This window comes from Rattus norvegicus, chromosome X (genome assembly GCF_021556685.1).
Source record: "Rattus norvegicus strain SHRSP/BbbUtx chromosome X, alternate assembly SHRSP_T2T, whole genome shotgun sequence".
Taxonomy (NCBI): domain Eukaryota; kingdom Metazoa; phylum Chordata; class Mammalia; order Rodentia; family Muridae; genus Rattus; species Rattus norvegicus.
Window position 1 is genome coordinate 50,310,464 of NC_141554.1, and position 13,696 is coordinate 50,324,159.

A 13,696-nucleotide genomic window follows, 5' to 3' on the forward strand; every position below is an offset into this window, starting at 1 on the left:
TTTCCCTTATGAATATCGACGCAAAAATACTCAACAAAATTCTGGCAAACCGAATCCAAGAGCACATCAAAACAATCATCCACCATGACCAGGTAGGCTTCATCCCAGGCATGCAGGGATGGTTTAATATAAGGAAAACCATCAACGTGATCCATTATATAAACAAACTGAAAGAACAAAACCACATGATCATTTCATTAGACGCTGAGAAAGCATTTGACAAAATTCAACACCCCTTCATGATAAAAGTCCTGGAAAGAATAGGAATTCAAGGCCCATACCTGAACATAGTAAAAGCCATATACAGCAAACCAGTTGCTAACATTAAACTAAATGGAGAGAAACTTGAAGCAATCCCACTAAAATCAGGGACTAGACAAGGCTGCCCACTCTCTCCCTACTTATTCAATATAGTTCTTGAAGTTCTAGCCAGAGCAATCAGACAACAAAAGGAGGTCAAGGGGATACAGATCGGAAAAGAAGAGGTCAAAATATCACTATTTGCAGATGATATGATAGTATATTTAAGTGATCCCAAAAGTTCCACCAGAGAACTACTAAAGATGATAAACAACTTCAGCAAAGTGGCTGGGTATAAAATTAACTCAAATAAATCAGTTGCCTTCCTCTATGCAAAAGAGAAACAAGCCGAGAAAGAAATTAGGGAAACGACACCCTTCATAATAGACCCAAATAATATAAAGTACCTCGGTGTGACTTTAACCAAGAAAGTAAAAGATCTGTACAATAAGAACTTCAAGACACTGAAGAAGGAAATTGAAGAAGACCTCAGAAGATGGAAAGATCTCCCATGCTCATGGATTGGCAGGATTAATATAGTAAAAATGGCCATTTTACCAAAAGCGATCTACAGATTCAATGCAATCCCCATCAAAATACCAATCCAATTCTTCATAGAGTTAGACAGAACAATTTGCAAATTCATCTGGAATAACAAAAAACCCAGGATAGCTAAAGCTATCCTCAACAATAAAAGGACTTCAGGGGGAATCACTATCCCTGAACTCAAGCAGTATTACAGAGCAATAGTGATAAAAACTGCATGGTATTGGTACAGAGACAGACAGATAGACCAATGGAATAGAACTGAAGACCCAGAAATGAACCCACATACCTATGGTCACTTGATTTTTGACAAAGGAGCCAAAACCATCCAATGGAAAAAAGATAGCATTTTCAGCAAATGGTGCTGGTTCAACTGGAGGTCAACATGTAGAAGAATGCAGATCGATCCATGCTTATCACCCTGTACAAAGCTTAAGTCCAAGTGGATCAAGGACCTCCACATCAAACCAGACACACTCAAACTAATAGAAGAAAAAGTAGGGAAGCATCTGGAACACATGGGCACTGGAAAAAATTTCCTGAACAAAACACCAATGGCTTACGCTCTAAGATCAAGAATCGACAAATGGGATCTCATAAAACTGCAAAGCTTCTGTAAGGCAAAGGACACTGTGGTTAGGACAAAACGGCAACCAACAGATTGGGAAAAGATCTTTACCAATCCTACAACAGATAGAGGCCTTATATCCAAAATATACAAAGAACTCAAGAAGTTAGACCGCAGGGAAACAAATAACCCTATTAAAAAATGGGGCTCAGAGCTAAACAAAGAATTCACAGCTGAGGAATGCCGAATGGCTGAGAAACACCTAAAGAAATGTTCAACATCTTTAGTCATAAGGGAAATGCAAATCAAAACAACCCTGAGATTTCACCTCACACCAGTGAGAATGGCTAAGATCAAAAACTCAGGGGACAGCAGATGCTGGCGAGGATGCGGAGAAAGAGGAACACTCCTACATTGTTGGTGGGGTTGCAAACTGGTACAACCATTCTGGAAATCAGTCTGGAGGATCCTCAGAAAATTGGACATTGAACTGCCTGAGGATCCAGCTATACCTCTCTTGGGCATATACCCAAAAGATGCCCCAACATATAAAAAAGACACGTGCTCCACTATGTTCATTTCAGCCTTATTTATAATAGCCAGAAGCTGGAAAGAACCCAGATGCCCTTCAACAGAGGAATGGCTACAGAAAATGTGGTACATCTACACAATGGAATATTACTCAGCTATCAAAAACAACGGCTTTATGAAATTCGTAGGCAAATGGTTGGAACTGGAAAACATCATCCCGAGTGAGCTAACCCAATCACAGAAAGACATACATGGTATGCACTCATTTATAAGTGGCTATTAGCCCAAATGCTTGAATTACCCTAGATGCCTAGAACAAATGAAACTCAAGACGGATGATCAAAACGTGAATGCTTCACTCCTTCTTTAAAAGGGGAACAAGAATACCCTTGGCAGGGAAGAGAGAGGCAAAGATTAAAACAGAGACTGAAGGAACACCCATTCAGAGCCTGCCCCACATGTGGCCCATACACATACAGCCACCCAATTAGACAAGATGGATGAAGCAAAGAAGTGCAGACGGACAGGAGCCGGATGTAGATCGCTCCTGAGAGACACAGCCAGAATACAGCAAATACAGAGGCGAATACCAGCAGCATACCACTGAACTGAGAATAGAACCCCCGTTGAAGGAATCAGAGAAAGAACTGGAAGAGCTTGAAGGGGCTCGAGCCCCCATATGTACAACAATGCCAAGCAACCAGAGCTTCCAGGGAGTAAGCCACTAACTAAAGACTATACATGGACTGACCCTGGACTCTGACCTCATAGGTAGCAATGAATATCCTAGTAAGAGCACCAGTGGAAGGGGAAGCCCTGGGTCCTGCTAAGACTGAACCCCCAGTGAACTAGACTGGTGGGGGGAGGGCGGCAATGAGGGGAGGGTTGGGAGGGGAACACCCATAAGGAAGGGGAGGGGGGAGGGGGATGTTTGCCCGGATACCGGGAAAGGGAATAACACTCGAAATGTATATAAGAAATACTCAAGTTAATAAAAAAAAAAGAAAAAAAATAAAGTGAAATTACACACTTTATAATTTTGATGTAATCTAAGTATATATATATGTATATATACACATACAAACACTGTTCGGTTACTTCATGTTGTAGCTTGAGAAGAGAGCCCTGTGATCTCCCTAGATTGTTGACTATCTAGGCCAGAACTCAGGGAAGAAAACCTACAAAGAGGACAAGCACTGTCACTACATTGAAGATACCAAGATAAGAAACTTTCGGGGAAGTCCTTGGTCCTGGCAAGGTTGGACCCCTAGTGCAGGGGAATGTCAGGGGGTGGGTTAAGTGGGGTGGATGAGGAAGAACACCCATATGGGGGAGGGGGAGGGGATGGGGGTGCTTATGGACAGGAAATCGGGAAAGGGAATAACATTTGAAATGTAAATAAAGAAATATATCTAATAAAAATGAGTAAATAAAAAAAGAATGGAAAAAAAGAAGATAAGAAACTTGTGTGTATAGTGCGGGGATTGGGGGGATGGTAGAGAGAGAGTTCAGAGGTTAAGATTTCTGTTTGTGTCTAGAGGATCTGGCTTCAGTTCCCAATACACACATGGTGGCTCCCATTATTCATGTGTCCAGTTCCAGGAGGTTCTTTTTTGGTCTTAATAGGCACCTTCCTGTACATAGTGCACAAACATGCATTAAGGCTCACCTACATACACATAAAAGAAAACCTTGATTGATTACAAATGTCACTTGAAAAGGTGATAGGGAGAAGTCTCTGGCAACTGCATAATACTTAGAAGAATGTCTTTTCTGATCAATCAGAAAAAGGAAGATGACTTGGATACAAAGAAACCAAAGCCACAATGATACTAAACTCTTCATCAAAATCTCTGCAGGTGAGAAAACAATGGAGCCACTTCTTCAAAGCATTGCAGGATAAACTAAAACAGTCTATACTTTTGATACACATGAAAAAGACCTTTCTAAACCCTTGAAAAAATAAAAACACAACCAGTACATAGTGCTAGCTAGCATAAAATCTAGTTGCATTCTAAGCATTTCTCAAAGCAACAGAAGAAGAAGCTAATTTTCCAGCCTCCCTTGATATCAAGAGCTGGATATTTGTAACTGAAGAGATGGTCAGCATCTAGAGAGGCTGCTTATCTTCTGGAAGTCTGATCACTGAGACAATAAGAGGTTTTGTCCTCATAGTTTCTCATGCAGTCTACAACTTTTCCTCTAAATGAGTCACAGAAACTATGGAAGGATGTAAATCTATTTGCTTGTTTGTTGGTTGGTTGTTTTTCTTTTTACATACTTTCACTGGACAAGAAGACATCTAGGACTCTCATCAAAAATGTTACATCCCATTTGACACGACACCCCTTGTTTTTTGTTTTTACGATTTTTTTACTTATTTATTTATTTATTTATTTTGGTCATGTGAAGAAGATATTCCTATAGAACTTCTATAAAAGGCACTAGAAGTTCTAGAACTTAGCAGGAAGAGAGGTAGCAAGCAATATTATTATGACATCTAATCAGAGATTCTACCAATTTTGAGCAATGTTATAACACTAAAACTAAAATTGAAACTTCCAAGGATTCATATTGATACATTTGGTTTAATGATAACAAGCCCAGTAAACAGGATTCGCCTGATTCTCTTTATAATATTCAAACATAACTACCAGTGACATCTGTCGGATTTTCAGGTCTGGAAGGCAGTGATGGGGGCTTTGACATTTGTGGTGGCAGAAGTTGTGATTACTGGGGCAAAGATAGCTTACTTTCTAAAATTCTTTGCTATCCTTAAGGCCAAATGCCACTGGTTCCTAGTAACTCAATCCTTCTGTGTTTTAGTAAGCACTAAAATTGTAACTTTTTATGATTAAATAAGCACTAGGGAAACAATACTTTTTTACTGTTCTGTGCTAAAAACTTAACTTTTTCTTACTGTTCTGTACTTAAGCACTGAAAATTTAACTCTCTCATTTTTTTGCATAAAATCTTCCCACCAGTTCTTTTTTTTTAATTACTGGATCATTTTTTATTTACATTTTAAATGTTATTCCCTTTCCCTGTTTCCCTTCCATAAGCCCCCTATCCCATCCCTCTCCCCTTCTTCTATAAGGGTATTCCTCCTCCCAAACCACCTCCTACTTTCTGTCTCCTTCCCTGACATTCCCTTACACTGGGGCTCCAGCCTTGGTAGGACCAAGAGTTTCTCCTCCCATTGGTGCCCAACAAGGCCATCCTCTGCTACATATGTAGCTGGAGCCATAGGTCTGCCCATAGGTCTCCTCTTTGGATGGTGGTTTAGTTACTGAGAGCTCTGGTTGGTTGATATCGTTGTTCTTATGGGGTTGCAAGCCCCTTCCACTCCTTCAATTCTTTCTGTAATTTCTTCAATGGGGACCCCTTTCTCAGTTCAATATTTTGCTGCTGGCATTCGCTTCTATATCTGTCACGCTCTGGCTGAGCCTCTCAGGAGACATCTATATCAGGCTCCTGTCAGCATGCACTTCTTGGCTTCATAAATATTGTCTAGTTTTGGTGGCTGTATACATATGGATTGGATCCCCAGGTGGGGCAGGCTCTGAATGGCTAGTCCTTCAGTCTCTGCTCCAAATCTTCTCCCATATCCTCTCCTATGAGTATTTTTGTTCCCTCATTTAAGATGGACTGAAGCATCTGCACTTTGGTTGACCTTCTTCTTGAGTTTCTTGTGTTCTTCGGATTGTATCTTGGGTAATCCCAGCTTTTGGACTAATGTCCACTTATCAGCGAGTGCATACCATGTATATTATTTTGTGACTGTGTTACCTCACTCAGGATGATATTTTCTAGCTCCATCCATTTGCCTATGAATTTCATGATGTCATTGTTTTTGATAGCTGAGTAGTACTCTTTTCTCCCACCTCCAACCTGTTTTGGAATTTCTTAAACACTGAAATTAGAAAATTCTGTCACAAGCTAAAGGCATTTGAGTTTTTTTTCAAATTTTAGACAGTCTCCCTGTCTGGGATGATTACCCAGCCACAGAAAACCCCCACAAGACCACTTTGAGTCTGTAGCATGACTAAAACTTTTGGTTTGATGGAAACATTTTGGTTAAAATGTTTATCTGAAATAGAAATTAAGAAACTTGTTGAGTTTCAGAAGCTATATCATTGTGGGTTGTGTATTGTTGAGGTAAGTGAATATTTGTATGCATTCTATTTGTATGCAATTCTAAAAATAAATTGTAGTCATCCTGATAGCCCTTAATAAAACCTGGATGAAAAACTTAATGTTCTAAAGGTACTCTAAGGAGATCATGGTAATGAAGGCTCACAATTACAGGAAGAGTTGTAATTCAAGGCTAGCCTAAAATACTTAGAATGACTACAGCCTCAGACTCCTCGCTACAGAGATCCCCTATGAATAGCAATTAGCCAGCCTCCTAGTTCAGCTGTATATATTAACCTGATTAGTTCATCTATAATATAATAAATGTCCTGAGTTGGGGGGGTGTTCATACGTTTCTGTTACAGTGTATCTTTGAACAGATCCCCAACTTTCTGTATGAATGTCTGTGTGTCTGTCCTTTCTTTATTCCCTATTAGCCCAATCAAGTAAAGTAAAAAGCCATGGCAGCCACAGCACCCAAGAACACTATCTATACTCTATTTTGGTTAAAGTGGTCTTGAGAACCTGCTTTATCTGGGATGTAAACGTAACCTTACAGAATATCCCATGTGATATTAAGTTAATTACCTGTGAGGCTATAGTAGAGCGGGAAATTTGTGAAGCTTGTGTATCATGCAAACTACTAAAGCTTCATTAAACTCTTCTAAGACCATCTAAAATATATTCTATTTTTAAATACATTTAAAAACTTGGCAGGGATTTGACATAGTAATTTATTAGTCTGTCTCTGTCTATGTCTCTTTCTCTGTCTCTCTTTCTCTGTCCCTCTGTCTCTCTGTCTCTCCCCCCTTCTTTTTCCCTCCCTCACTTCCTCCCTCCCTCCCTCATGTGTGTGTATGCATGAGGACACCATAACATGCATTCTTTATTTTTTAAAAAGAAAGTATTTTATGTAAATGGTTCATAAGTTAAAGAAACTCAGTCCATTTTGTAATGATCTGTCTAAAATCCTTGGCAGGGTTAACTTTTTCTTCACATGCCAGTTTTGAAATAACTAGACTCAAGTATTTTCTGTTAGATGATGTTAGAAATATCAATTTACTATGTTCAGACTACAAAATTCTCACTTGTTTACTGAATCAGACTAAAGTATATTTCATTCAAATTAAAAAGCCATACATTTATAGTCAATAAATCTGTAAGTTACAAAGCACCTGTAACATAGGATTATTTTGCAAGCTTTCACAAAAAAAAAATACAAACAACCTCTGATAAATCAGAGCTCTAAAGAGACAATACTAGCATTTTCTAACAATTTACATTTTATGGAAGCATCACCAATAATAATCCTTATGCATGAAAAGGGAGTTACTGAGATCCCTAGATGAAAAGCATTTCTGTGGTGAGAATTGTTCTGTGTGTGTGTGTGTGTGTGTGTGTGTGTGCGCGCGCGCGCGCGCGTGTGCGTGCGAGCGCGTGTGCCTAGGTGTGCAGTAAAAATCAAGTAAGTAAAAGTGATTGGAAATTGAGCTCAGTGGTAAAGAGCTTATCTAGCAAGCACAAAGTCCTGGATTTGGTCCTCAACTCTGGGGCTGTGGGGAGAACCACTTACAAAAATGATGGGGTACACAAAAATAGTACAAAAGTACTTTCATAAAATGTATAATGACTATCCTTTGTATCTGTTCACAGGTACTATATGAAGCTATGTAGTACTCTGGTACACAAAAAGCTAAAGCAGTTATGCTGCCATATCAAAGCATATTTTTAAATAAAAACTGACAATATTATATTATGTACAGAGCAAAAATACCAAGTTAAAATTGTCTGTATATATGTGTGAGTGCCAAAATATATATAGTTCGTAGATTGTATCAGAATCGAGTAGTAAAGAAACATTCAAAAATCAATCCTATGTGGGTAAAAAAAAACCCAAAACAAAACAAAACAAAACAAAAAACAACCAAAAAACACCAAAAACTCTCAAAAAACAAAATCCTACTTTGAAATTATTGAACCTGAAAAGCAAAAGTAGGAGGGATGAGGACTAACAAGGATTGTCAGAGACCAAATCCACAAGATATCAATCCAAAAGCCAAAACACAGGTCTGATAAAAGTTTAAGAGGGAATCTTAGATGTGCTCAAGTGACTAGTAAGTGAGTAAGTGTGTGATCCCAGTCGTCTGGGTTGTTGTGCATGTTTTGATGCCATGAGGTTCATAGTTGCCATAATTAAGCAAAAATATTTTGCCCCAAACTAAATACATATACTTAAAATTTATATTTACAATTTCTCCATATATAAATAACTTAAAATTTTATAGCAGAAAGATCAAATCATTTTTACAATGCTACCTTAACGTTATTGAAATCAGCCTTTGGTATTTTAAGGTAGCTACATTTGGGGGAATGTCATGTGGTCACAACATTTTAATCACTTGTTACCTTTATGCCAAATGCCAAAAATAAGTTATCTTAAGCAAGAAAAAGCCAGCTTTAAAAAAATATCTGTAGAAATCACTCACTATTACCATGAGTTAACAAAATACACAATAGTGGGTGTCTCACATGAAACAGATGTTTCCATTTCTTTAGGTAATTAAAAAATAGTATAGAAAGTTTTTAATTCTGAGAAAACTGATGTTTGCACTAGATTATTTCTGATTTCTGTACAGTGATAGCCTAAAAATTCATAATAAAAATACAATAATTTTACCTAATTAAAATGTAATTACTAAGAACTTATGCAGTATTTTTCTATCTAATCATATAAGAAAAAATAAACTGTTGGGTTTAAAAATAGCTTTATTTAGCATACCAAAAACACAGAAACATAAGAAAATTGTATCTAGTATAAACATAAAAAGTTAAATATGATAATTTAATGTAAATCAAGCATTTGAAAATGTGAAGTACTGTAATAAAATACACGCTATTAATACAGAACGAAGTTAAAGCTACCTCTGTAGTTACTGGGTCAGATCATCAATCTTGAAGTTATCATTAGCAATCAACAAACATAACATCTCCCTTTTTTATTAGTCAACAGGAAAAGAAGCAGTTATCTTATTTATTTAAAACATATATAATTCATTGTGACATTTAGAGCAGGAAAGCAAAAAGTACCCATTTAAGGATTCCAGACAGAAACAATGTAGGTGGAGGTTTGAAAATCAATATACTGCAGGAACCTTGAGCAGATCATTTTATTGAAATATAAATTGTTTAATTCCATTTACTTACTGCTTAGAAAGGTACTAAGTATACTCTGCAAAAATAAATCTTCATTAAAAATGATGAAAGGCAAATGCAGTATCAACCAGGTAGGAAAGGCAAAGCATAAAAATATACATTATTCCAGATAAGCCCCTTAATTATATCATAAATGTTAAGAATCTCAGTTTATAAAACCAGAAGGGGTAGCAAAGAGGATTTTAAAAGTATGAAACATAAACTGTACTCAAACGCAACAAAAAGTGTAAAATAAGATTTCATGAAGTAATATTTTGATTATACTCTTATCATAGCAAGCTGCCATGAAATTTATGGTTAGTGCAGCTATTAATTACTATGAAATAGTGTTTTTACTGACCAACAATCTAAACAGCTATCATTACAGATCAATTTATTTAGCTTTTGTTTCAAGAACCATCATTCATTATTCTATTTCAGAAAGTGGTCAATCCAATACTGAGACTACAAAATATAAAGCAATTTTATAAGAACAAAAGCCTAACGTAGTGAGAGGATGTCTTGTTATTTTGTCCAATCCTACAGTTCTTAAAATTTTGGATTCTAGATCCCTCCTTAAATTCTTGGGGGAATCTAGACTCCAAAGAACTTTTGTTTTTGAGATTATGTCTATCGATATTTAACATGTTAGAAATGAACTGAAAAAAGTTAAAGCAGTCATTCAGCCAAAAATTAAAAAAATATGCTAATACAAATTACATTTTTATGAAAAATAGCTAAATTGTCTTTGTAAAAAGATGTGTGTGAATACTATTGTTTTCCATTTTTTAACTCTGTTTTGAGAGAACTTGAATAAAGAAACAAATAGGATGAAAATATTTTGATTTCACAGATTCCATGGAAGAATGTCAGAAAACTCCTAGGGTTTATGGGCTACAATTTGAAAATTGCTGGTCTCATCTAAAGCCTAATATTCGTAACACACACACACACACACACACACACACACACACACACACACACACACAGCCTTAATTTTCAGTGATAATCAATCCATAACTAGTCTTGTACACTGGATCAAATGTCTCCAACCTCAAATTTAATTAGAAACAATTATTATATAGTAGGGAAAATATTTAAAGCAATATTGTCATGCTGAGACCATTATCAAGATACAAATACCCTTTTCACCTAGCAGACCTATTAATTCATGTACTTTAGTGTAAATTCCAGCATTACTTCATCCAATACAGCACTGGGAAGTATACTTAAATAGGCACAGCTTTTGTATAGTCCAGATTATGTGTAAAGACAAGTAATAGCCCATACATTCAGCTTAGCAGAATATTAACTATTCATGGAGCAGCCTGTTCTATTTCTCATTATGTAAAGCTCTGATGCAATTATAGCGAAACAAGGAGAAATGTCACCCTGAAGCACAATAATAATATCAGGATCTTAGAATTAAATAGTTCTTCATACTGAAAAATTACTTGTATACATGCCATCTCATTTGATCTTTTTTCTATTCTTTCTGAAATAGTTTATTTTGGCAATTCATTCATAACCTACTCCCTCTCTCCTCTAAGGAAAAGAAGCAAAAACGACTGCAGCTAAAAGGATAGAATATAAAACAGCAACATAATGAGATATATGTGGAACTAAACTAGATTTAATGTGCATCTACTATGGCAGGTACTGTGTAACCTATCAACAGAACTTTAACACAAAAGTCACAGCTTATAAATAAGTGAAAAATTCTGTACTAACAATTTTGAGAATAAGATTTTTAACCTGTGCAAAACATTAAGAAAATGATTCAAAATTGATTTTGGCTAAATTCTTGAGTCTAAATGGAGAGTCTGTAGTAGCAATGAGAATAAAAATTAGTATAAGAACATTATTGCTAACCACACAATGAGCAATGGAGTAGTCAATACCTACTCCTTGTCATTAACATAAATATTATTTAATTACCTAGAAATACTTGCAAGCAAAATATTAATATGAGTGGCATAAAACATCCAAAGATGTTAAGAAAATTTTAATGGGACAATGTTAGGTTATCAGCCAAGAAGAAAAACCCTAGTACAAAATGAGCTAAATGCCACTAATGATCAATGATTTCCTTGTTATATATTACAATCAAGTACATATAGTAAATGCTACATGCTCTGTCTCTGTCTTTCTCTGTGAGATGTTTCTAAAATTGAGGATGAATCCATGCATATTTTTCCTTTCATGAAAGAGAAATAGGAGGTTAACCAATGTCTTTAATTAGAAAACATGCATGTTGCTGTCTATCACATACACTGTTTGTGCCCCCTGACTTTTTAATTTTTGTGAGTAATGCTGTTTTTATTGGTGGTGTAGTAGAAGTTAGTTGTACATAAATTAGATGGTATATATGTGGCTATATGCATACATGTGTATTCCTTACGGCACATAAAGACTGCCACTGATATGTCTTTCATTCATGTTTCCTCTTGTAAAAAAACAAACACAGTTAATAATTTTATAATAACAAACAAAACCAAAGATAAATCAAACCAGTAAATGTGAAGTGGTATGCTCTAAGAGTCTAATAAAATAAGTCAATGCACATTTCTGTAGTATTAAAGTGCTAGAAAGTTTTTCCATTAGTATTTTAGAAATGATTGAAGTAAAAAAAAAAGATTTACAGCTTCATTTGATGGTGGTGACCACAGGCACCATAGCGATGGCACTGGCTGAACTGGAGTTGACTATATCCTCATATTCTGGTGGTGGGTCTAAATGAGGTTCTGTTTCACTCCTTCTCAGATTCACCTGGCCAGTGGCTTCCTCGTATGTCGGTGGGGGATCACAGTTGGAAAGGCGAGTGGAAACTGAATCTGAGCGCCCAACAACATATTCCAAAAACCCTGGAGACAATCCACTGCTATCAAAGACTTCATCTGGTGGAGGAGGTGGAGTAATGATGTTAAGATGTTGAGGGAAAGGAATGTGGCTTTCAGTCACTGTCTGTCTCCGAGTTTTGTTTCTTAGAAAGCATCTCCAGATTAAGAAAATGACAAGGAGAATAATGAAGAGGCCAAAGATTAGTGGAAAAGTAAGATAAAATTGAAACCAGTCACTTCCTCTGTTGGTTTCTCCTTGTTGTGCTTTTGTGTAGGTGCTCCAAAACTCCTTCTATAAAAACAAAACAAAATAAATAGGTAAAAATTCAATATGGTTAAATCATGGTCAAGTATGAACAAATAATTATGTTTAGATATTGAAAAAAAACAGAATCTGATGTATTAGGTCAATTGACAGAGCACCATTTTCCATACCAGTAAATAACAAATAGAGAAGCTCATCATTAGAATGGGGTTATTCACAGAGAAAATGGTTATCAGTTAAAACATCATTAATTTACTATATTTCATGAACCTAACTATCAACTATCCTAGTTTATGGCTCAGTACACTGAAGTTTTAAGTATCTTGTGGTTCCATGGCTGACTGAGAGATAGCAAAGGGCTGCAGTTCATTTGTTGGTGCTTACGAGTATCCACAAAGAGTGATTTATTGAACAGTGCTAGAGATAAGGAAAAGCTCAAAATCCAAAAGCTATAATACAGTATCTACTAAATGTATATCATTTCTATACCCCTGTAAAGTTGAAAAAAAGTAAGTGAAACCGTTATTAGTCAGGGATTACCTATATAGATCATCATGTTCATTCTGGATGCTGCCTAAAACAGTCATAACTCAAAGCTCTTTAAGATTTAGAGCTATTTACACTTTTAGCTGTGACTTTTTAAGAGTACGAAAGAGTTTTACACTCAGGAAGAGAGTGAAAATTAAAGGAGTATGGGATGTTACAGTACATAAAGTGCTTGCTATGCAAACATGAGAACCTGAGTTGAATAACTATCTTATGTGTACACTAAGAAACATGTACACACATATGCATATACAAAATAAAAATTAAGAACTGAGTTTTCCTCTTTTAAAGATAATATCATTTACCTTTTCAAATATAAGTCAAAGTGCTGGGAATGGTTTAGAGTACTTGCAATATGGATATGCACATAAATGTAAACACATATAGATATGTGGTCATGAACTGTCACTCTTCATATCCAAATCTGGCACTCTAAATATGTAGACTGCATCATAATTAATACCATCTGCTGGTTAAGGCTATTAAATATTTTTAGTACCAAACATTCAGCAGATATACACTTTGATTCCTAATAGTTCTGTTTGGGGGACGCAACATACATGTTACCTATGAATAAAAGACAGTATTCCCACAAGAAACATTAGGGTGGTGTAGAAATTCTGTCACTGTACTCTGGAACATAGACTTGCATGTTCCAAATGAAAAAAATATCAGGAATTTAAAACTTTTTAATGTTTGTTGGGAAGTATAAGATGCAAAGGAAACTTCATGTAATTATAAGGTATCACATTTCTTCTTGAGCCTTAATTTCTT

General features: G+C 36.0%; 1 protein-coding gene across 9 annotated transcripts in view; it reads right to left on the reverse strand.

Annotated features, from left to right (window-relative positions):
* Positions 1-8,827: 8,827 nt before the first annotated feature.
* Positions 8,828-13,696, reverse strand: part of Prrg1 (proline rich and Gla domain 1) — a 112,407-nt gene continuing 107,538 nt past the window's right edge. For all 9 annotated transcript variants that reach the window (NM_001434274.1, XM_087600333.1, NM_001191888.2 and 6 more), the window contains 1 exon segment: positions 8,828-12,403. In NM_001434274.1, coding sequence (NP_001421203.1) covers positions 11,918-12,403 — 486 coding nt within the window. In that variant the 3' untranslated portion in view covers positions 8,828-11,917.